At 36.4% G+C, this 25025-nt stretch overlaps 4 protein-coding genes and 1 pseudogene across 12 annotated transcripts; 1 reads left to right on the top strand and 4 right to left on the bottom strand.

The window, feature by feature from the left end:
* Positions 1–117: 117 nt before the first annotated feature.
* On the bottom strand, positions 118–2444 carry LOC7474561 (probable protein phosphatase 2C 27). Its single transcript, XM_024595750.2, has 4 exons — positions 2137–2444; positions 1854–2063; positions 1545–1750; positions 118–1050 (listed from the first exon to the last, which is right to left on the bottom strand). Exons 1-4 carry the CDS (start codon positions 2302–2304, stop codon positions 492–494), a joined length of 1143 nt encoding a protein of 380 aa, XP_024451518.1. The 5' UTR covers positions 2305–2444; the 3' UTR covers positions 118–491.
* A 5815-nt stretch (positions 2445–8259) lies between these two features.
* Positions 8260–13996, top strand: LOC7496850 (glutamate receptor 3.3). 8 transcript variants are annotated; one of them, XR_008058458.1, is made up of 9 exons: positions 8260–8582; positions 8960–9298; positions 9433–10775; positions 10858–11135; positions 11492–11523; positions 11621–11799; positions 11972–12027; positions 12341–12812; positions 13580–13996. XR_008058458.1 is itself a non-coding variant. In XM_024594559.2 (8 exons), the coding sequence occupies exons 2-7, from the start codon at positions 9256–9258 to the stop codon at positions 12806–12808; spliced, it is 2571 nt and encodes an 856-aa protein (XP_024450327.2). In that variant the 5' UTR covers positions 8265–8582; positions 9102–9255; the 3' UTR covers positions 12809–12812; positions 13580–13996. The 8 variants fall into 8 exon arrangements, 7 of the variants coding, with proteins under 7 accessions (XP_052306290.1, XP_024450327.2, XP_002301908.3 ...); XM_024594559.2 differs by having other exon boundaries at positions 8265–8582; positions 9102–9298; positions 11621–12027; XM_002301872.4 differs by having other exon boundaries at positions 8265–8582; positions 8990–9298; positions 11621–12027.
* An 849-nt stretch (positions 13997–14845) lies between these two features.
* Positions 14846–17439, bottom strand: LOC7496848 (glucan endo-1,3-beta-glucosidase 12). The gene is made up of 2 exons (XM_002300598.4): positions 15881–17439; positions 14846–15372 (listed from the first exon to the last, which is right to left on the bottom strand). The coding sequence occupies exons 1-2, from the start codon at positions 17229–17231 to the stop codon at positions 15341–15343; spliced, it is 1383 nt and encodes a 460-aa protein (XP_002300634.2). The 5' UTR covers positions 17232–17439; the 3' UTR covers positions 14846–15340.
* An 816-nt stretch (positions 17440–18255) lies between these two features.
* Positions 18256–21855, bottom strand: LOC7474560 (serine/threonine-protein kinase/endoribonuclease IRE1b-like; annotated as a pseudogene).
* Positions 21856–22372: 517 nt separating this feature from the next.
* On the bottom strand, positions 22373–25025 carry LOC7474559 (glyceraldehyde-3-phosphate dehydrogenase GAPB, chloroplastic). Of its 2 annotated transcripts, XM_024594940.2 has the most exons (9): positions 24855–25021; positions 24638–24751; positions 24168–24329; positions 23887–24054; positions 23620–23780; positions 23445–23506; positions 23313–23362; positions 22791–23197; positions 22373–22657 (listed from the first exon to the last, which is right to left on the bottom strand). In XM_024594940.2, the coding sequence occupies exons 2-9, from the start codon at positions 24662–24664 to the stop codon at positions 22522–22524; spliced, it is 1173 nt and encodes a 390-aa protein (XP_024450708.2). In that variant the 5' UTR covers positions 24665–24751; positions 24855–25021; the 3' UTR covers positions 22373–22521. The 2 variants fall into 2 exon arrangements, with proteins under 2 accessions (XP_024450708.2, XP_024450707.2); XM_024594939.2 differs by having other exon boundaries at positions 24638–25025.

Raw genomic sequence — 25025 nt, 5'->3', positions numbered from 1 at the left:
CCAACTCACCATCAAAACGCACAAACATAGCTCACGGAATTGACGGCATAAGCTTATGGGAGAGAGGCTATATAAAACCACAGTTATAACAGAACGACCCGGGGAACAAGCAAGGCATCCATGGAAATCCCTCGCAATCAATTAATTCATTGAATGACAACAAAGAGATCAACTATTTAAAAGAGAAGTGTTAGATCACACCTCTCAATTTTCCCCCAAATTATGTACAGCGGAGAAGTAAAGAATGAGAGGGAGGTCCATGAAACTAAACAGCTGAACAATGAACTCCTAATGGTGCAACATAAATTATATCAACTGTAAAGGGTTTTGAAACTCAAAGAATCACATTCTGTGCCATATTTATTCCCTGAATAAAGCTGAATAGCAGCCATGGCCTTGTGGATATCAGGAGCAGCTCGGAGGAAATGATGTTCTTACTGATTCCAACCTCGAATGTATTTGTACAAAGGTGTGATGGATCATCATTTTTTTCATGAGTTACTATCTAGAACACCCTTCAGTAAGTTTGGACCTTCAGCTGATATACTCCTCTGAACTCGGGGTTGTGGGATTTCTATGTGATGGGGTGGATCCGGGGAGAAACAAATAACAATCACGGTTAAATTATCACATGCATTGAGTCTGAGTGCCTCTCGGACCAGCGCTCTTGAGCATCTTTCAGGATCATTATGGAGCATCAGTTCTTTCCTAGCAATTGTCACTGCACACTGGCTGCTCATTACATCCCACAAGCCATCACAGCCCATGATCAAGAACTCATCATCCTCGGTCAAATTTGTCTCCTGCAATTCAGGCTCGGCACTTAAAGGGCAGGCAGAGCCTTTAGGGCCCTTCATATGCCAGTCTCCAAGGGCTCGTGCAACAGACAATTGGCCATTGAGGTAGCCATCATAAATGACACCACCAAGTTTCTCAATTCTAAGTCTTTCTGATGTGCAGTTAGGTTTGTGGTCTTTGGACATCTCAATTGCTCTACCTCGCCTTCCCAGCACTGCTCGACAATCCCCAGCATTGGCAACTACCAATGTCCTGTAAAAGAGTAAAATTATTTCAGAGAATGAAACCTCAAAACCTAAACGAAAAGCGGCTAAGGAAAAAAAACAGAGTGTTTCTCACATCCTGAACTTGCCAGAAAGACATGTTTGCACATAGGCATCCCTAAAAAGGATGGCACAGTACTAAAAGTAGACAAAAACAACAAAAGGCCCTTGATCGAGCACTTAATTCTCTCAACATATAAAGTTAATTTATTTGTATTGCATGCTAATGAACCCAGTTCAACTTAATCTAAAAGTTCAGACAGATCTGATGTACATCACTCCCATTTCTATCACCATCCTCTACTTTCTCACTTTTAACTCACTCTCCAGCTTTCTTATTACTTTACAGGAACAAATCACAAAACAACTAAGCCGCCCTCCGATCAAGTACATTTAAAGGTCAATGGCCAACTGATACTACACCCTAGGTAAGAACATCCTCCTCAATATTCCAAATCTAACCGAAAAACACATCTCACTTACCTTCCAAATATAAGAGCAGTTAGTGCAGTGGTGCCAGAAGAGATATCAAGTGCACTATCATCTGCAAACGCATAATCAGCTTTCACAAACGCACTCTTAATCGCCTTCTCTACACAATTCGGAAAATGGGAGTCCTCGACTATAAACCTCAGGATATTATTCTTCACAAATGAAGCCGCATCGGTACCTCCATGCCCATCAAACACCTGCCCACAAACATCAACAAAAATCAATATAAACCCATTTCCAGATACTAACAACTTGTCCATATTCCCAGAGACACAGATCAAACGTTTCAAATATACTCACCCCGTAAAAAGCTCCAGGAGAAGGGCAATTGGCGCTGGTGGTAGCACTTAGATGATCAACAAGATTATCTATACAAACATGCTCATCTTCCATATACTGTTTCGGCCCTCCTTCAGCACAACTTCCCGATCGAAACACCGCCGGAAAGAACTCCGATTCCTCTTCAGCCGGTGAATTACCAATCACAACCCCAACCCCAACATTAAGGGCCTAAACAGAAATCAATCAATTCATAATCTTTTCATCAAAAGCACATCCAATCATCAATTTCCTTCTTACTTACCAGATCAGAAGCGTTGAGCAATCGGACGGAGTCCATACTTTGACGGAGATGACACGGAGGTTTACCATTAGTGGGTTGTTTAAGATTCTCTAAATTTTCTGACACATTGTTGTTGTAACCGCCTTCTAGTAGAGTAAATGGCGGTGAAAAATCCATGCTTGCTGCCATATCTTGTTCTCGATCATAACAAAAAATCAACGGTGGTGATGGGGGTTGGAGAAACCCTAGGAAAAAAAGGGGCAGGAATAAGGGAGAAAGGAGGAAGAAGGGGAGAAAGGGAGGGGAAATGGTGTGGGTATTTGCTTGGGTACTGGCGATTCCAGGTGATCTTGTGATGAATCTACCGCTAGCTGGAGATGGGATTGATGACACGTGGTTTGTTTTGGTTGATGGGTTTTTTGTTTGTTTTGATCGTTGTTTTGGTTGTTAGTGGATTGGTACCGCCATTGTGTCCCAGCCGTTGGATCATCTAACTGCTGAATGGACGGTCCGGTTCTCTTTTGCTTTTATCTGTTTTTTTTTTTTTTTCTTTAGCTTGATTTTTTTAAAATGTATTAAATGAATTGTATTTATTGTGAAAATTATTATCAAGCATTGATTATTAGAAGGACCTTTCTAAAAAACACTACATTGCAATATCATTGTAAGATAATGTTAACTTTCAAATGATAGTGTTAAAAAATATGATAAATTGCATAATTATAATATTATATATGATTTGACAGATCAATTTGGTAATTTTATATTTGGTTTAAATTTGGTTAGTGAAAAATATATATTTTTTAAAATCATATTATTTTATAGTTTTTTTAAATAAAATAATTTAGATTAACTCACCTAACTTACTATTATATTTCTCTTTTAATTTTTTTTTAATACGTTTTTTTCATTTATTTTTACATATGCTTTTGATGTTTTGCTGATTTGAGAGCTGAATTGTTTTTTGTGCAGTGAGACCCTTGTAGTGATATTTTATTTTATTACAAGAAAAACCCTTTTGTGTTTCAAAGGATGGATCAAATGTAAACAAATAAACTAGATCAATCAATGGATGTAATGATTGAACCTTAAATCGACAGGCAGATCATAAATTTATCGACAAACAGATAGATCATGGGTTGATATGGTCCTCTGTCTCTTTTCTTGTAAATTTTTCTCCCCCCTCTCCCTGGTGTGTGGTATAGCTGCTCTAATTATAATTAGGTGGTTTTGTCATTCCAACCTTTTATTTTGCTAATTATGGAAGGTATCGGTCGACGGTGGCGATCAATGTTTCAGTCATAGTTAGGATAACCATGACTTTACTTAGATTTCATGTGCTGGTTAGAGCCAGTCTGAAACCAGAAGATGCTATATCCTTTATATATTCATTTGAATAATATAAATTATATTTTAAAATTATATTTAACAGTTTAAATTATTAAATTAAAATAGTTTTTTAACATAATATTAAAATTTTAATAATTAAACGGTTATAAATTCGAATGTTACCATTATTATTTATTTGATAAAAATCAAGTATAAAATAGTGAGAACTTATACAAGTTTTAAATTTAAAGTACTTTTATTTTTTTACAAAGAGAATATATTAAAAAATAATATAAATTATATTTTAAAAAAGCATTACCTTACCACTTAAATTATTAAATTAAAATGATTCACTGCTAGATAATAACACAGGTTTCAACTTGGACCCGGCAGTCAGATTAAAATGGAGTTGCGCTCTCGTCTTGCTTCATCTAATCATGATCATTTCTTGTATCAATGAGAGAACACTGAGTGACCATTTGCGTGCAGAAGAAGAAACACAGTGGATAGGATATGCAGAGCCACAGGGCTCGAAAGAGTCGTTGTTAGTCACAAATCCAAGTTGTGGGTTACCATCATGATATCATATGCAAGCCCAAGGCCTAACCAAAGATGTAACCGAACCCAAGCTAGAGGCGTGACATCCACCTTGCTCATGCAGCTTGTCGGGTACCTTTGTTTGTTTTTGCTGTATAAAAATATTTTTAAAAATATAAATATTTTTTATATTTTAAATTTATTCATTTTTATATTATTTTGATAAACTAATATTAAAATAAATTTTAAAAAATATTATTATAATACATTACCAAGCTAATAATATTCATAAAAAACAATTACTTCCACAATATTACATTAAGTTATCATTGTCAACATCTGCGACCGGTTACATAAAGAATGGAGTGCAACTTTCCTCCCTATTTCCCAAACTAGAAGTCCAAGGAGTCACGGAAGCATACTTGAGCTGGTGCAACCGTGCAAGGTTAATTCACTGTTCAAGTTGAAAACGAATGGGCTATGTATCTTGTACCAAGTGCTCAATCAACAGCATAATATAATGATTTGCCCTGCGGAACCCACTTTTTTGGATACCAACAGCCTGGGTGAGAAAAAACCAGAAAATCCGATTAAATTTAAAAAATATTAACCAAGAAAAAAATTAAATTAACTAATTAGAAAACATAAAGATTGGATTTTTAGAAAACCTAAAAATCTCAAAATTAAATTTTGAGATTTTTTGCCTTTTCTATTATGTTATAATCTGCAATTCTAGTTTTGCTTGTGTGTTAAATAGAATTTAATCAGGTCCTGGTTTATATAAACAGGAATAAGTTCATAGATTTTGTTTTTCCTGTTAGTTTTCTTTCTTCATGGTTGCGTATATATTTCTAATACTATAAAAATCATGAGGTTTTAAAAAGGAGTAAATAATTGTAAGTTTACGTTATTGATCTTCATCACTTTATTGGAAAAAATTACCGATTGATGCATTTTAAAACTGATAATTAAATCTATTACACTTTGGTTTGACAGATGAATTTCTCCTAGACTTGTGAATATAAGTTTTTTCTTGGTTTTATTGTTTTTGAACAACATAAATCGAACTAAATCAAATCAAAATCAATTAATTTAAACTGGTTTTGATTTAGTTTCAATTTTTAACTTTAAAAAATAATAATTTTAATTTGATTATTTTTTTAAAATAAAAACTCAACTGAAATTAACCGAAATTCGTCACCACTTTTAACAGCAAAACCAAGGAAAAAACAAAAAAGGGAGAGAGGAAGTATTCTTTTTGAGCTGCTCACCCTAGATACCATAGCTGTGAAAGCCTACAAGATTTGGCATCAAAATCAAAGACAATCATTCGTCGGTGGGGTTGGAGTAGAATAGCAGTAACAATGGGTGATGATCTTGACATCGAAAGGATAATATGCTACTCCATCTTTCATTCATGCACCCTCGCTTGCATGCACAGTTTTTCAGTCGGCCGGCAAGGTGGGTTGATCGGCTCCGACCCCTGAGACGAGAATCAAAGACACTCGATTTAAATTTGATCTGGTCATTCCGAAAAATTAACTTACGGACCAGTAAACTGGTCAAGATTTTTTAAAATAAAATAAAAAAACGTTTTCAATTAACCTCAATCAATCCAGGTAATCCATTGTTTTAATAAAATCCAGGTAACTCGAGCCTTAGATTATCCGGTTCAAGAACTTTTCTTGCATGTCGGGTTGCAACTTGCACGATCCTTTTTGATCGTAATTCCTCGAGTATTATTCCATGATCATCTTATCCTTTTCTTTCCTTTGTCAATTCAATAAAATCCCATCGATCAAAACATGTCACTGGATCACTGTACACGCTATTTGGATTAAAATTATTTTAATATAAAAAAATTTAGATATTATTAATGATTTTTTTTATAAAAAAAATAATATGAAAATTGATTTGATATGATTCTATTATCATGTTAAAAGATAATTTAAATTAACTTATAAAACTCGCGATCTTGATCATGAAACCGAAATAACCACATAAAAAATAAATTAAAATAATTTATAAAATCTAATTTTCAATCAACTTAGTATTAAAAAAAACAGGTAGCTCTGACCCAGCCCAAAAGGGTTTCATGGGTGTTATGTATATAGATGAGCCAGGTTTAGGTCCGTAGATCGATACAAATACAACTTCTAATTATTACCAATAAACTTAAAGAGATGAGATTTTAATGTATTATTGTTTATTGGATTAGTTTTTTGTTTTAATTTTTTTCAATCAATGTTTTTTATTATTTTTTTTCATATTAAATTTGTTTTTTATTAAGTTATCATACTCTTAAAACATGAATCACGAGTTTAGTAAGTTAATCCAGTTGACTCGGATTTTTTTTAAATTAATTTTTTTTCTAATTTTATCATTTAATATTGGGTTGATTGAGAATTAGACTTTATGATTTATTTTCTTTACTTTCTATTATATTATTTCAACTTCATGACTTGAGAATAATGTTTAAAAAGGTTAACTCATGTAGACTTGAGTTATTTTTTGTGTCTTATTTTAGATTGAAGTGAATTAATTGGATATATCATGGATTTTTTTTTTATGAATATTATAAATATCTATAGAAGAATCTACAATATGATTAGTGGATTTTATAACACCCTCAATATTAGATTTAATTTTTATACATTGCATCACTATTAAATATAAAGACAAGTTTTTTTGTTAAAGAAATCTAATAGGAAACACACTAATAAAAAATTCGGACTTGAGACATTTTCAATCCATAAATTATCAAATATAAAATAAAAAGAATATAAAATATACGAGTTAGGTCGAGTTGACTAAGTTTTAAAAATCTCAACCTGCTACATAATCCATGAAATTTATTTTTTATATTTTTTAATTCATTATCATCTATAATATCTATATTATCTAACTTTGATAGGTTAATAATGGTTAAATAATACAAATATTATAAATAAACTGATTCTTTAAGCATTCATGTACAAAATCAATGTGATGGGATAATTTATAATATTGCTCAGAGGTATAAGAATATTTTTACATGCATCATGATTTTTTTCGACATTTTCACGTGATCTGAAACAATTCTTTTGTTCTTGCCCATCCAATAATTTAAGGCTTTAACCATGTAATATACGATAAAATTATTTGTCATGATCCATAGGGGATCAATGTAGCTAATTAAAGAAAGTTGATCAACAATAAGAATCGAATAAGATCAAATTAAGTGCTTTTCATAGTTCTCCTCTATGTATATCTTCTTCCATTTCGATACATGCAGAACCTCGCCAGCATCATTCAAGGTCCTTTCCATCGAAATTGTTCTTGTCGGAAACCTGCAGTGTAAGGGTTTCGAACTTGATTAATTAATTACATTAAATATCAAGACGTGCCAATGGGTCTCGTGACCTTTGCATGATGCATGCACTGTGAAGCATCTTTAAAGTTTACTCCCGCAAATTTCTAAATCAAGCGAAGCATTTTGTTGATCCCCTTTTGAGGAGTGCTCAATACCCTACATTTTTTTTAATATATATATATATAGGCCAACCACTATGTACCTAGTAAAATCTAGCGTGGCCCGTGACTTGCTTTAAAGATGGGTCATGGCCTAGGTTGGTCAACGTTTATCGTTTTATGTTTTTTAAAAGTAAAATTAAGTTTAATTGAATCAATTCCTACGTGGTTAAATATAAATCTCATGTAAATCAAGTTTTAAATTAACAAATTATTGAGTTAACCCACTAAAACATGCCAAGTTTTATCATAGTGCCTAAATCATCCCAAGTTAGATATATATATAGATTTTTACCTTTTTTTTAATATAAATCTTACTTCCAATGATATATATTTAACCAATATATTTCACATCCCTCCCACCATTTCAAAGACTTTCATCATCTAAGATATTTAATAACTTTAATTTGTCAATGATCCACACTAGCTTCTCGAGATGCAATAAAATTCAATAAATCAAGGAAAACTTGACCTTGCAAAAACTGTCTTTGTAACATTAACTATCAATTTTAAAATTTATTAGAAATTATATTTTAAAGTATTTTTTTAAAAAATATATTAAAATAATATATTTTTTTATTTTTTAAAATTTATTTTTTTCATCATTATATCAAAACAATAAAAAATATTAAATAATTTGAAGCAATTAAAAAAAAAAAAACAAAACAGCAGTTCAACTGTAAAGACAATCAAACCCAATCATATTTTATTTATGACATTAAATGCGTACTTGATATCATCATGTATCACATGAATTAACGGAGTCTAAGAATAGATAGTTGGAATCCACCTTCAAGCAATCAAGTCAAGCAACAGTTATCTGTCTAAGAAGTTGTGCCCCTCCAAAAATTCTTGTAGACGACAAAACTATCACCAACTTGGGAATCTCATCTCATGTTGAACCGAATTTCAAACATGATGCCTTCTGCTGCCCATTTGAACAATGACGTACTTCTTTCGCTATGAGGATTTAATTCCAATTCAATTCTGAAGAGGCAAGTGACCAATGAAGAAAGTTTGGTGACTTGTCCCGCTCTCAAGTCTCATAGGAGAAAGAACTGTTCTTGGCTTCGTCATGGGGTTCTTTCCTGGTAATTTCTTTAACACGGGCTTTTCTGGAATTTTGTTCCTTACTTGAACATAGAATCTGGTTCTTGTTTCTACTTGCTAGCTGTCTTCTTATAGCTTAGGGCCATTGTTGTAGCAAATGAAGCAAATTTGCTTTTGAAATTGCTATGGCTGAGTTCATGCTTTTGTCTGGATTCTGAAGTTTTATTTTTTCTCAGCAGAGAACTGTGCAACTCAGTGCTTGACGAGTTGTTTAAAAGTATAGTTTTTGCAGATATCTTTTTATTGCATACATGCATGAAGAGACCGTTGCTTACTTCTTCAGTCAATTAACTGCTGTTTTTGAAATTGCTGTTGCTGATAATTCTGATTAAGGTCTGGTTTTTTACACGTTATTCAGAGCCCTTCATAATCAATATTGTGCTGGCAGATTCGTTTTGGAGGAGAAGATAATTGTGTTATTGAATTGAAATGGATTCTATTAGGTTTGGTTGTTGGGTATTTCTCATCTGTTTACTGCTTTCAACAACTGGATATAGTAGGAATCTGACCTCAAGGCCTGCTGTTGTGAATATTGGAGCTCTTTTTACATTCGAATCTTCGATTGGAAGAGTTGCCAAGATTGCTATTCAGGAAGCTGTCAAAGATGTAAATGCGAATTCTAGCATTCTGCGGGGCACCAAACTCAATGTTGATATGAGAAACTCTAATTGCAGTGGGTTTCTAGGCATGGTTGAAGGTAATTTACTGCTACATCTTCAATTCCCTTTTGCTTTCAATGTCAGTTGCTGACTACACTTAGTGTGTTTAACTACTTATCATGGAGGATATTGGATTTTTAATCATGTACTCTAATCATAATGCTTGTGGCAGCTTTGCGTTTTATGGAGACCGATATTGTTGCCATTATCGGCCCACAATCTTCTGTCGTTGCTCGTATCATATCCCATGTTACGAATCAGCTTCAAGTTCCCCTATTGTCATTTGCAGCAACAGACCCCAGTCTCAACTCTCTGCAGTTTCCCTTTTTTGTTCAGACCACCCATAGCGATTTGCACCAAATGGCAGCAATATCAGACGTTGTTGATTATTATGGTTGGAAGCAGGTAACTGCCATTTACATTGATGATGATTATGGACGAAATGGCATGTCAGCTCTGGGTGATAAACTTGCAGAGAGACGTTGTAGAATATCTTACAAGGTGGGGGTTCCCCCGGATTCTGGAGTTAATAGGACTGACATCTTAGATATGCTTATTAAGGTTGCATCAATGGAATCTCGAGTTATAGTTCTCCATGTAAATCCTGATGTGGGTTTCGAGGTCTTTTCTGTGGCAAACCGTCTTCAAATGATGGGTAATGGGTGGGTATGGATTGCTACAAATTGGCTCTCGTCTGTTTTGGATTCTGCTTCTCCTCTCCCATCAGAGACCATGGACTCAATTCAAGGAGTTCTCTTTTTTCGTCAACATACACCAGATTCAGATCGAAAGAGAGCGTTTTACTCTAGGTGGCGCAAATTGACTGGTGGTTCTTTGGGGCTGAATTCTTATGGCCTTTATGCTTATGACTCTGTCTGGCTAATTGCACATGCTATTGATGCATTTTTTAACCAGGGTGGTATTATCTCATTTACTAATTATTCCAGGTTACGTTCAGTGAAAGATAGTGGTCTCCACCTTGAGGCAATGAGCATCTTTGATGACGGAAAACTTCTGCTGAATAACATATTGCAGAGTAATCTTGTTGGTTTGACAGGCCGTATTAAGTTTGACACAGACAGATCTCTTATCCTTCCTGCATATGATGTTAATAATGTGTTCGGAACTGGGTTCAAACGGATTGGTTACTGGTCCAATTACTCTGGTTTGACTGTCGTACCTCCTGAGATACTTTATACAAAGCCACCAAATCGTTCAAGTGCAAACCAGGAACTGTACAAAGTCATTTGGCCTGGAGATACATTGTTCACGCCACGTGGATGGGCTTTTGCTAACAATGGGAAGCAACTGAGAATTGGTGTGCCACTTCGGGTCAGCTTCCGGGAGTTTGTATCACAAGCACGAGGGACAGATACATTCAAGGGTTTCTGCATAGATGTTTTTACATCTGCAATAACTTTATTACCATATCCTGTTCAATATCAGTTTATCCCCTTTGGAGATGGTAAAAACAATCCAAGCTACACAGAGCTGGTGTATAAAATTACGACGGGTGTGAGTGCATAGTAAAGTTGTTTGCAACTTCAAGTTGAGTCTATATATTCCAGTGTCTGATTCGCTCATATTCTTGTTGCAGTTCTTTGATGCTGTTGTTGGTGACGTTGCCATTGTCACCAACAGGACAAAAATCCTAGATTTTACACAGCCATATGTCGCATCTGGATTGGTTGTTGTGGCCCCTTTTAGGAAGTCAAACTCAGGAGCCTGGGCTTTCCTGGGGCCATTTAGTGCCCGTTTGTGGATTGTCACCGGTTGTTTCTTCTTTGTTGTTGGCTTAGTTGTGTGGATTCTTGAGCATAGGATAAATGATGAGTTCAGGGGGCCACCTAAAAGGCAAATCATAACTGTTATATGGTGAGCTTTCAAGTCACATGGAAATTCTTCAAAATTCAAGAAAAGAGAAATACTTTCTCATACATGTCTGCACTATTCCTTGAGTTTTAATGTTATCATTCTTGCATCTGTGTCTGTTGTTTCTCAGTTACTGCTATAAATGTTTCCCTTCTGTTTTTTGATTGTGGGAAGCAATTTGCTTTCTGTACCATGCTGCTTGGCTAAAATTATGTACTTGTATTCTTGCAATTCAAGCACCATTTTGTAAAGCTGACTGTATCATATGAGGGTCAGACATCAGAAAATATATCACCAAATAACATCTTGAAAGTACTCGAAACAATCAATGCTGATACATTTTTTCTTAACCCATGCAGGTTCAGTCTCTCGACTCTATTTTCCACTCATAGTAAGTGAAATCAGATTCTTGCCAAGATTTTATGCTTATCTTGGACCATAAGCACCATCATTTATTTGATCGAGTTGATTTCCTAAAACCTTTGCAGGAGAAAACACTATGAGCACCCTTGCGCGATTTGTGCTACTTATATGGCTCTTTGTGGTTTTAATAATCAACTCAAACTACACTGCAAGCTTGACGTCAATTCTCACAGTGCAGCAACTATCTTCTCATATTAAAGGAATTGAAAGCTTGAAGGAAAGTGATGAGCCAGTAGGGTACCAGGTGGGTTCTTTTGCTGAATATTACTTGAGTGAGGAAATTGGAATATCAAAATCTAGGCTTGTTGCCCTGGGATCACCAGAAGAATATGCTAAAGCACTCCAACTCGGTCCTGGAAAAGGGGGTGTTGCTGCCATTGTTGATGAACGCCCTTATGTGGAACTTTTCCTTGCAGGGCAGTGCACGTTCAGGATTGTGGGTCGAGAATTTACAAAAAGTGGCTGGGGTTTCGTGAGTACCTGCTTTCTGATCCATCTTTTCTTTTCTCACGCTAAAGGCAGAGCATTACTTACTGCATTAGATCTAAAAAGGATAAGATTTCCATAAAACATCTGTCAAAACAGTGCATTAACATTTTAAAAGGTTTATTTCACATGATTATTAGCCTCAAAACTATGTTTTATGCAAGCTAAATGTACTCAATCCGAATCCCTGGACATACATGCAGTGCACTTTACCATTATACATAAACATCTTTTCAAGGTAATGGTTAGTTTCCATTGCTGATTCTTTCCTCTGGTCATCTGTGTTTTCTGTAAACCAGGCATTTCCAAGAGACTCTCCCTTAGCTGTGGATATGTCGACTGCAATTCTAGCACTATCAGAGAATGGTGATCTCCAACGGATCCATGACAAGTGGCTGATGCAAAGCACATGCAGTTCGGATACTTCTGAGCTTGAAGCAGATAAACTTTACCTTAGGAGCTTTTGGGGCCTCTTTCTCCTTTGTGGTCTAGCTTGCTTCATTTCACTCGTCATATACGTCTTGCAGATTATACGACTGTTTTATGCTGCCCCTGCAGAATCTGCTTCTCCTGGTCAATGTCCCTCACGTTCTGGGTGTATCCGTAGACTATTGACATTAATGGATCAGAAGGAAGACCCAACAAAGAATGCGAGTAAAAGAAGGAAGTTGGAAAGATCATTATCTGGGAAAGATCAGGACGGTGAGTCACTGAGGAATCCCAAGAAGAAAGAAACAGAAAGGACGATTGGAGCGACATCAACATAAGCAAGTAAGCTTATGAATGAACATTTTTATCCTTTTATAGTACTTTATACCTTGAAAGCTGCTGCTTCTTCTTCTTCTTTTTTAAAAATGCTTTAAGATGACATTGAGAATATTGGAGATAGTATAAAAGTAAGTTTATTATCTATCTTGTTTAGGATTTCATCTCTTCAGCAAGTTTAGTAACGATTATAGTGGTACTTTTGTTCCTATGGAGAGAAGAACCTGTGAATCAGCTTCTCGGAAGATTCCCATTTCTCTTGTAAATAGAGGTGTCCGCTGATAACTTGATTGATTTGAGAAAGTTTCAGATCAAATAGGAAAAGTAGGCTAACTAAAATCCCCTTGATTTAGAGTTACAAACAAAAGAAAAACAACACCATTAGTCCTGAGTTTGAGGTGGACTTTGAAACAAATTGTTCAATACTCATCTATAGCTCTACAGATTTTTGTTCCACGAGCATAAATGCATAATTCTGAATTTGTTTGACCTTAATTCAGAATGTTATCAATCTTTCCATCTACTTCAGTTCAACATCAATGCATGGATCAGTTTCACTGAAATTTGCTGATATTATTACATAGATGGCACCAACCACTACATTGCTGATATCTATCCCAGAATCCTGTATCAAATCATAAAGAAAGGAAACGTTAGAATTTCAGTGTTAACAGATCAAGAATAACATGTTGGCTGAGTTCTCTCTACACTTATTTAACTTTGTCACCTAATCTCGTTGAAACTAACTTGACTGTTACGAATTCAATCCGCAGACTGCTCTTCACGCTCTTAACATTCAGCAAAATGAGTTTTGCTAGAAGGAAGAAAAAAAAACAGGGGAGAGGAGAGAAGCAGACAAGGAGTGGGGCCTATAATTGATCACTGTAATCTTGACCTCGGCAAAGAATCATAAATTGTCCTGTTCATATGCTTCCAAGCACAACACAAAAAGTATCGATATTTTTGCAGCATTTTGTCATTGACAACCGACCTGCCTCACCTTGTAATAGATTTTTTTATATATATATTTGTAAAAATATGTTGTATATTTGTAAGAATATATTCTTGTCCCGAACATCTGATTAACCCCCCCTATATATACTTCACAATTCAAAGCTACTAATAAATCTATCTAGTACTTTCCCGGACAACTGATTAATTTCCATGACAGTATTTTCTTTCAGATCAAATTCTGGCCTGAACTCTTATCCAGGGTAGTTAACCATGTTGCCCAAATCAGGCGTGAATCCTTGCAAGTAGCTTAACATATTATTCAATATCACAAATTATAAATTAAATATATAACTTTAGTTACATGCTTGAATTTAAATAAATAATCAATAATTTTAAAGTATTTAGCACCAACATGTATGTAGTCTGTGTTTTGGTAGCTATTCTCTACTGCTGTATAGTACCAATGATCTCACTTGTATCTTTTTATTTAATGCTTATTACACATAATATAATCTAAGTCGATTCTCACCTCCTTCATTGCCTTATCTAATTCTTTAGTTTTTTCTCAAAACATTTCCCTAAATTTTATTTTCTTCTCAGTCCTAACCAATTGTTTTCACGAGAAGAATTGAAATTTTAGTTTTTTCTTTATTTATTTGTAATCAACCGGTCGAACCGTTCATCGACCAATTTTTACTTGTCTCCAATACCATTTTAATTTAGTATTTTTTCAAGGTTTTTTAATTGATTTTTCTTAGCCAGGGTTTACAAAATTATTTTAAGGAACTTGTCTAACTTCATGTAAAAATTAAAATGAAAAGATATTTCAAAACAATTAAAATTTAAAAAGCTTGTATTCATGGCGTTGAGTAAATATATATATAACCTGATATTTTACTATAATTTAATACAATGAATTCTTTAAAAACCAGTTTTAAAAACACACGTTTACAACCTTACATTCGTCAAGTTCTGGTCTTCAAAATTCTCAATATAGAATGCAGCTAGACGATGGATTTGGCTGGGCTTCAAATGGCCATTTACACCTCTTAGTTTTTATAAAATTAAGATTTGAATGGCAAGAATTATTTGATTAATTAAATAATGTTTTTATTGAAAAAAAAAAGAGCTGACACGATAGAAAACGGTGTCGATGGAAGCACACGTTCAAACAAGAGAAGAGAGCACTACAGCTACAAGGGCCCAATTTTCGAAAGTAGGAAACCAGAAAAGATTCTTTCCCGAAGAAAGAGAGAGAGCTTTTCCAGTTTTTCTGACCACAGAGGCCAAAGCAGGAAGAAAAGCCTTGGATCATGGAGACATGACATGAGACCCTGCCTGCCGCCATGTGCTCGCTGCTGCTCACTCTGTTCTCTTCAGAGAAAAAGACACTTTAATTTTATCAGACAAACCACCAAAATATTCAAACAAATCCATCGATTAATCCACCAGCTGCAACCAACGAATTAATTCTACAAAGTCTTTGCAGCAACCGAGGCAAGGTGTCTCTCACATCACTTTTACATGAATTAATAATCACAGAAACCTCTTGAAGGCTCCTGCCATTTCTCGCTCATTAGTCATTGTTGTGAGTATTTGCACGTACCATAACCTGATCGAATCATTCACAGAAAAAACAAAGAATTGATGAACAACTGATCTATAACAAATACCCTTATTTTAATTTTGTTTAAAAAACTCTTTTTTTTAATATTAAAGTTTCAAACAAAGTTATTGATCATACTAAGCTCATTTCAAGTCATGTTTTAGGTGAGTTAATTCTTGTTAATTTAATCCATAAATTATTTTAAAACCCGAATTATAAGTAAAATAAGTTAATAATCTGATCAGGTGATCTAATCATGATTAAACAAGATGAATGCAAAAATAGTGTCAATTAAAAAAATATTAAAAAACAATCTCGTTTTTTGAAAAACTATATTCTCAAAAAATAGTTAAACCAGGTTCTAACATATTTGACTAAGTTGCAATCTCAATTTAACAGGTTAATTACGGGTTTATCCAGCCGGACCGGACACGTTTAATAAAACTGGTTTTAACAAGAACTAAAACACCTTCTGAAGTAGGAAAATGAGAAGGGAAAATTCTTGAATTCTTACTTGGATCGCTGAAAGTAACAAGTCCAGTGCCCTTGAAGTCACAATTCCAGTAGTTTCTCCCATGGATTTGATAATAAACATTCATGGCATAGGATGCATGTGCATGAAGCTTATCTGGTGCAAAACAATCACCACTTTCATAAATCTCTCTGCAATCCACACCACCTGGTCCGCAGCAAAAATCCAGCACAGCTTGAAGCACCTTCTCATCAGCATGAGGTTTAGCCACACACCAAACTGAAGGACCTCTTACTCCACTTGACATCTTCTCCCCAAACCCTAATGTCCCTCCATTGCTACTGCAAAACTGGCAGCTCAAATCCACTTCATACACCTTAGATCCATCCCCATTAAACATCCCAAAATTCCTCTCACTAACACCACCCTCTTTTTTATTCTCATTAAACAAAGCAAACACAAATATCTCTATGTTCTTTTTAGGACTCATTGGTGTCCCTTTATTAGACTGTGCACGTTCAATCAACCTAGTATTGTAAGTCTTTGCGTTTTCTGGTGTGGCAGCGTCATCACCTGATTCACCCTTTGATGGCCACCCGGATTCTGATATGGTCATCTCAACTGTCCGATTACCAAACCCTAATGCAATAATAGCTGACCTAACAGCGTCAACTTGGGCATCTAACATATTGCTGTACACATATCCTTTAGGGTCACGAACCCCGCTTGCATTCCCTAGTAAGGCATACTCTAGGTCAACCATACCAGGATTGTCCCTATAAGCAAAATAAGGGTAAGCATTGACCATAAAAGGGGCACCTGTGTCAGCCAAAAACCCTACAATTGAGGTCATAACAGGCATGAGTGTAGTGGCAAAAGTTGAAGCTGAAGGAGGGAATGAGGAAGCAAGAACTGCCATGCTATGTGGAGTTGTGACCTTAATTTTTCGGTCAAGTCCGCGTTGTACTAAAACAGCATGCAAGTTTTGCATGGCCTGGATAAGTGCATTTGGCTTCAAGTGATCAGGATCTGTTGTTAAATACTCATTACCAACAGCAATGGCAACAATGGAAGTGGCAGGAATAAAGGGAACCACGCGATTGGTGAGCCATTCATCGGCAGCTGATGTGTCAGTGCTGATGTTTGCCACGTGGTAGTTTTCGACTGCTACGATGAGGTCAATTCCGGTGTTGGAAAATGCCCCGAGGATTTCAGGGTTTGTGTCATAGATCTTCACCTTGTCAATGAGTGTGGATTGAAGAAGCTGAGCTACTTTTTTTGGTGATGGCAAGTTGTTTCCAAGAGTGCCGTAGTTCACACCGACAGCAGAAACGTTTGGAAATGGGCTGAGAGTTGCAAGGAAGAGAAGGACAAGGAGAGAGGCAGGAGCCATTTTGGTTCAACTGGGGCTGCTGGGCTGCTACTAGTGAGAGAATTTTGCTAGTATAGAGGATTTATGAACCAATATCTCTGAGGGAAAATGACAATGGCGTTTGCTAGAATTACTTGTCTTACCTAAGCACTATATGGATAAACTATTCCTGGTGCCAAAATTTGGGGAAATCCTGGACTGGGAAACAGTGTGATGCAAAAATTTCAAACTCCAGATCAAAAGGTGATGATGAGTGGGCCACTCGTGTTGGGTAGCAAACGGTGGAGATAAAGTTAATTTGTGGGGTTAAATTGGGATCCAACTGTAATTTTGTTCTGAAGGGATCTTGGATTATTTGGCTGACATATATGATCGGCCAGCATCACACACGCACTGGTTGGGATAGCGTTTAGTTCTCCCATGTATAATATAATCAACTAAAGTATAAAATAATTTAGGGTTTTCAGCCTGAAAAGTTTAGAGCCTTTCAACAAGCACTCTCGTGAACGGTTCAGTTTCTGTACCCAAATTTGGCTTCTTGTAAGGTTTTCTTTTATCCTGGGGATGGGGTTGGTGAATCAAAGTTAAGGTTAGAGAAATAGAAGCTAATTTATGAGAATTATGAAAGGATAACCTCTTCCTAGAGCTTGAATGCCTCTTGGATGACAGAAGATAGGATAACCCCTTCTGTCATCCAAAATTTGAGAAATATGTGCAGGGGTAAAATTTGAGACCTGTAGTTCATGATACTCCCAGTTGAAAAATGCGGTAGCTTGCCAGAGTACGGATAGAAAAGATATCATCAGGAGTTTGAAAAACTGTCCACAACAATGTGAAAGAAACCGGTGTAATCTCAGCTTGGACCCTACAGCAGTGAGAGTTTTCAAAATTTTGAGAGAGGCAAATAATTGCACTTGCATGCATGATGACCATTCATTAAAAGCTATTGATATCTAGACAAACCTATCTGGAATCCTCAAACCCAAACGCAAAAACCATCATGGATCAGGCTGCTCAGAGTATAGGCAATATTCAACTCAAAAAATCTTCCAAGTATGGTGAAATGTAACATTTCCTTTAACTGGAGCCAGCTGGGCCTCTTCGGTGGTAAAAGAAACGTAACTAAAAGATGTTACCATTGGGTGGGTTACAATTGACGTTTGCAAGTTGTGATATGATACAGTTTCTATGTACAAAACCTATAACTATTCTGTCCAGAGGAACCATGATAGGTATGGAGAATGAGAGTGGTTTGCTAGATTATATTGCTGTCTGTGTACAAATAAATTCCTCCTCTTTGCAATACCTTTAGATCACTTTGTAAACTTCAATCAAGAGTTTTGAAAATTGACGTGAAAAATAACTCTCAAATCCTTCTGGATGTGACCGTAATAATTCTTTAATCTCTTGAGGGACTTCCCTACAGTGATGTGACTTGTTGCGTACGACCCGCAATAGGTCACGAACACTATCAAACGTATAACGCCTGTAGCAGCCAATGTTGTCAATGAATGCAGCTTCTTCCATCTTTTCATCCCATTTTCCAGTCAGTGCCAGTGTTGCGGTACTTTCTAATGCATTTAAGAGTTCTGATTCATTCTCCCTATCTTCCAGTTCCACTCGATCACTAACATCCTGGACAAATGAGAGCCTTCTCTCAGAAGTCCGAAACAGGGGATGGTTCAAAACCTCCTGGGCTATTGGCCTACAGCATATACAGGGAACACGTTATCACATGAAAAATAATACTAACAGGATGTGTTAGAATATAGGACTCGTTTCAAATTACAAATAAACAAATAATTGAAGGAGCATAAAAAAATCTTTTCAGATTGGAAGTGTAAGACTGTCTTACCTCTTCTCTGGGTCAGGATCCAAGAGACAAGAGAAAAGATCCAGAGCTTCTGTATATTCTCTACTAAGAATAGGTCCTTCCGGTCATTGACAATATTTACATCACGTTCAATATTATCACCAAAAGGGTGCTTACCCCCTGTGGTACAGAAAAATAGAACACAGCCTAAACTGAACACATCTAATGCACGTGTTTGGCATCCACGGAGTAGTTGTTCAGGTGCTTGCCAGCCTGAGCTCCCATAACCTGTTAGCCAGCATCATTAGAAATCACAAGCAAAAAGAGGGGTGGATGAAAGCAGCAACGAGTCTCATGAAGTGCGATCATTATTCGCATAATTGGATTGACAAAAAAAAAATGACATGCTTACCAGTTGGATGTTGGGTCAAGGAAGACATGTCCCAACGAAGGCAAGTGTGATCATTATTCGCATAATTGGATTGACAACAAAAAAATGACATGCTTACCAGTTGGATGTTGGGTCAAGGAAGACATGTCCCAACGAAGGCACTTGCTAATGCCCATATCTGAAAGCTTTGCACAGAAAGATTTCTCACTGATAATCAAAACATTCTGAGGCTTTAAGTCCCCGAGTATAATTCCAAGTTCATGCAAATGGGCAAGCCCAGAAATCACATCTCTGCAGAAATAAAGAGTTCTTCAACTTTAGTCCAGTTTCTTAGGTAATCTACTTTATTGTTTTAGCTGATTCAAGAGCAGGGACCATCTTAATGACATGAATTCTGATCTGACTGAATTTAGAATGTCCAAAACAAAACATTATCGTAGTGCCGATTAAGCATTGTCTATAAGCCCTTAAAAGAAGTATTCAGAAAAAAAATAAAGAAGCGCATGCACCATCCAAGGCAAAACCTTAATTCTTTAATTACTGTTCTAGAATGTACAGACCTATCATGGATTGCTAGAAAACAAGAAGGGAAATATTAACTGACCTCATTAATTTTAACAATTGTGCCGAAGGATAGCCATTGGCCTTCCACAATTCAACATTCCTGTTATGTTCTGGCATTGAATGTAGTCGAACCATATACTCAGGCAGTGGTTGGAAGCTATATCCTTGGATGGTATTTGAGTTTGGAAAGATTTAGAGTTAACATAAATTAAGTCATTTAAGCTGCAAGTGCAGCGTTCCAATGCAATATAAACAAAGTCTTGATCATACTCCACCCCATACCATCTAACAATATTTGGATGTTGATCCGAGGCAATAAGGTTCTGAATCTCCTTCAAAGCCACATCATGATGGGTTTGCACCAGGCGCTTCACAGCCACATGACGGCCATCATAAATTCCCTCAAGCACAACCGTACCATTACTCCCCTTAGCAATTTCTTTGTTGGAAACTAACAACTTGCCAATTCTACGACCATCAACGTGATCAGTAAAATTCAATAACAAATTCCTTTCATTTCCTTCAACAGGCAAAATTCCATTCGTTTAACCGACCTTATACTGAAGAGACACATATTTCTGCATTTTCTCATTATTGAATTATTCTTGTTGTTTCCTGACCTCTGATTTTTCTTCTTTTTTGGCATCCCAGATTGGGTTTGAAGTTCCTCAATAGGTTTATTCAACTTGCCCTGTTTTCTGGATGCTAAATATTTGTAAAAGATGAACCCCATAATCGACAACACAGCTGTTTTGCTATCATTTCAGCAGATGGGCTTATAGCATTCACTGTAGCACTGTTTCCAATGAAAGGAGCCAATATCCCAGGGATTTTGGCCTCGGAAGAGGGTGACGCAAGCATAGGTATGCCTCCACTATTGGGAAGAGCCGGCTATCTAGGAACATGTCCGAAAGGAGGTTTGTTATCTAGAACTGGAAGAAAGGTGGCTCCACCTCCTATATGAGTAATTGCTAGTATATCAAATTCAAACATGCTGTGGTTACGAATTCAGAAGGCAACTCTCTTCATTTGACAGGGCAATTGCCACTCGATCACATCCGTGTCCTCATTTGCATTCAGAGACACCCCACCAAAAGAACTCTGAATACCCTGACACCGAAATTCAGCCTCAGAATCCGCAAATGCCACATTCCATAAAATCTCAGTGGAGTTTGGAGCATGGTGTTGCAGCACATAATCTGTCCTCGTGATATAAACCAGATGCTTAAAAGTTCCCACATCAACACCACCAGATTCTACCAATTCTCCAGCATCTTTCGACAACATAACAGTAATACCTTCAAACGCTTGAATCCCCAACTTCGAAGCAGCATTATCAAACTTATATGTGCGAATCACTCTCCCCATCTTGGCATTGACAAGAAAAGCAGCAGTCGTAATTTCTCCATCCTCCGATATATGTGGCGTCATTCTAATATATTCATCTGCACTCAGTGACGGCTTCCGCTGCACAAAAATCAGCTACAACAAACTAAGTAACAAAACTATTCGTTCTCCAATAAAACAACAGACCATCCAACAAACATACAAATAATTTTTTTTAAAAGAAAACCCATGTCATTATCAATAAAAAAAATAAAAACATTGTTGACTACAGCCACATATTGTTGACTACTGCATCAAAATGAATTAAGTATGAGGTTTACTTCCGGTGTTGGCGGCAATAGAGGGTTGAAAAGCTTGGTGACCGGATTGCTCTGATCAGAGAGGCAAAATTGAGAGAATAGTTGTGATAGATTATAATTAACAGTAAAAGGAGTATCAAAGAGCGCTTCATCGCTGCATTTGGAAATTTCGAATTCGATTTTTAGCTCGTGAATTGGGGATTTTTTTAAAGGTTTTTCTGATTTAGGGATTTTTTAAGAAATTATGGTGAGAGAGAAGCAGCTTAATCCGTTATACGCTGCGGCGAGAGTTTATTTATTTAATTTATATATGGTTGGGTACAAGAGTAATTAAGGATGATAATTCAACCACAATTTCATTAATGGATGGGTTTTATTTTTATAATTAACTTATTTAATAAATAATAGATAAAATATAAATATTATTCAACCCAATCTAAAATCAAATCTAAACCCTCCTTAATACTATATATATACCTAAAATATTCTTTTTATTAAATAAAATGAATATTCAAGATTTAACTGATAGAATATAAATATTTTAATTTCTTATTTTATGAATAACTAATAAGATATAAATATAATAAAAACTTACTCGTAATTATCAAGTGCTACGCTTTAATGGTGGGTGCTATTGATGAGGCTAAGTGACGTGGCAATTAACTGATTTCTAGTCCTGAATCTTGAATGGAACATAAATAATTTTTTTTTATTTCTATATATTTTTATTTTTATTTTGACATGAAGCTGCATAATAGAAATATCAATTTTTTAATAAAGAAAATCATGTTATTTATCAAGTAACATAATGCACACACAAAAGAGTAATCAATCCAATCTGTAACACCGTCACAGCAAAAAGCAGGCATTATTGACTGTACTCTCGTACAAAATCTTCTAAGCTTCATAGACTTTGCATTCCTCATCAGCTGGGTTTGTCTTGCAGAAGTCCTCCAATGGGTCTCCGCTTCCCGCCGCAGCCACACCTGGCCACTTGCTGGCTACAAGATGACCTAAATCAACTACCCTTTGGCTGAAAACATAAATCATATCATCATAGTTAGGATACTCTCATCAGTTTATAAAAGAGCCACACACACACACACACACACACACACACACACATATATATATATATAAGCTTTGAGTTAGTTTAGGATTCTGACCTGTATCCCCATTCATTGTCGTACCAAGCGACAACCTTGATCATATCATCTCCCATGACCATGGTCAATGAAGAGTCAATGGTTGAAGAAACATCAGAGCACCGGAAGTCGACAGAGACGAGAGGAACATCACACACGTCCAATACACCCTTCAATGGTCCCTCAGCTGCCTTTCTGAAGGCTGCATTGACATCTTCTGCTGTGATGCCCTTCTTCTCAACATTCACAACAAGGTCAACAACTGAGACATTAGGGGTTGGGACACGGAGTGCAATGCCATTGAGCTTGCCCTTGAGCTGAGGTAGCACGAGAGATACAGCCTTGGCTGCACCAGTGCTTGTTGGGACTATGTTCAATGCGGCAGCCCTGGCTCTTCTCAAGTCTCGGTGTGAAGCATCCAAAAGCCTCTGGATAGCACATAATATAATTCAATGTGATTGTTGAAGTGGCTATGTCATTAATGAAGTAGACTAAATCACTGATTCACTATATCAGCAGAGCATTGAATTCTTAATGGTTTACCTGATCTCCAGTGTAGGAGTGGGTGGTTGTCATTGTTCCCTTGACAATGCCTGCCAAAGTAATCACACAATCACACACATTTCCCTCATATGCATCTAAGCTTTTCAGATCTGATTTTAATTGGATTCGTACCAAATTCCTCATCCATGACTTTCACAAAAGGAGCCAAACAGTTTGTGGTGCAAGAAGCATTGCTGCAAGCAGTGGAATTTTATCGGCTTGCAATATATCATATGCAATAAAATGAATGATCGAGAATATATAGTAGTGCTTGCTTTTCGTATGCCGGATTCGCTAAAACACAAACCTTACAATGTTGGAAACCTCATGGTCATAATCCTTTTCATTAACACCAACAACATAGGTTGGAATATCAGCACCTTTGGCTGGAGCAGTGATGATAACTTTCTTGGCACCAGCTTGAATATGTTTCCCAGCACCAGGACCATCTACAAAAACTCCTGTTCCCTGCTCAATTCAGTCAGATGATATGATTATCTTACAAAGAGTTGTCACCAAAACTGACAAGTCCATTACAGAGTTCAGAAGGGAGAGAGTTGAGAGCACAGCTTACCTCAATAACAATGTCTATCCCGAGCTCAGCCCAAGGAAGCTTAAGAGGGTCTCTGTTGGAAACAACCTTTATGGGCTTGCCATCAACACTGATGGTCTCGTTGTCCACAATTTTCACCTCTGCCTTGAAAGTTCCAAGCATGGAATCATATTTCAATAGGTGGGAAGCCTGATTGATGCACAACATTCTTACTCGATTAGTCAATTTCTCATTTAATCAATGATGATAAGTTAATTCTCCAGAATGGATACCATTAAGATTAATTATAGTATTTTTCTTACGTTCTTGACACCACCACTGTCGTTGACAACAATTACATCAAGGGGCGAGTCTTTGCGACCGTGCCAGCATCGCAGGAAGTTCCTGCCAATGCGTCCAAATCCGTTGATAGCCACCTTCAATTTGGATACAGTTTCTGCTCTAACAGGAGTTGATACTGCAACCTAAATTTAGAGAAAAAATCCAGCACCCGATGAATCAAGGTTAGGGTTAGCTGGACATATATCAAGGTCTACTCAAAATACAGAGTTTTATCACTAAAATAAAGCAACCAAACTAGTCAAGCTGTAGCCTAGCTAATATTATCAACATGTCTCCTTTACATAAGAGTTTTCAAGTTCAAATTTCCCACCCCAAGCTATCAAGCTATCAAATGTAATATGATTAAACTTTCATGCAAAACTATACAATTATGCTGAAGAATTGTCAGATGGAAAAACATAGTGCTAAAGCAAAATATAATTATGCTAACCTTGGGAGCAAGTTGGGAAGCCACCATATCAAAGAAGGATCCCTCACTAGCGTTCTTTGCATAGGTTACACATGAACTGGCTCGAAGACCAGAAAACTCAGCCACTTCTAGCCTCTGCATATCCAAGTAAACTTCAAAATATCACACACAAGACAGAAACATAGAGCACCTACAATAGGGTGCCTTGTGTGTATAATGCATAGAGAGAGAGAGAGACCTTTGAGGAGCATTGAGTAGGGAAAGAGTGGTTGGTCTTGGATGGAAGTCTGGTATTGGCTGGGATACAGTTCAATTCCTTCCTGACTATAAATACAGTTCAATTCGTTTCATTAGTCACTCTCATTTTACATTTCCTTCATAATTTTCCAAATCTTTTAAAGTATGGTTG

The sequence above is a fragment of the Populus trichocarpa genome, chromosome 2 (genome assembly GCF_000002775.5).
Source record: "Populus trichocarpa isolate Nisqually-1 chromosome 2, P.trichocarpa_v4.1, whole genome shotgun sequence".
NCBI lineage: Eukaryota > Viridiplantae > Streptophyta > Magnoliopsida > Malpighiales > Salicaceae > Populus > Populus trichocarpa.
This window is presented reverse-complemented; position numbering and strand designations above follow the sequence as displayed.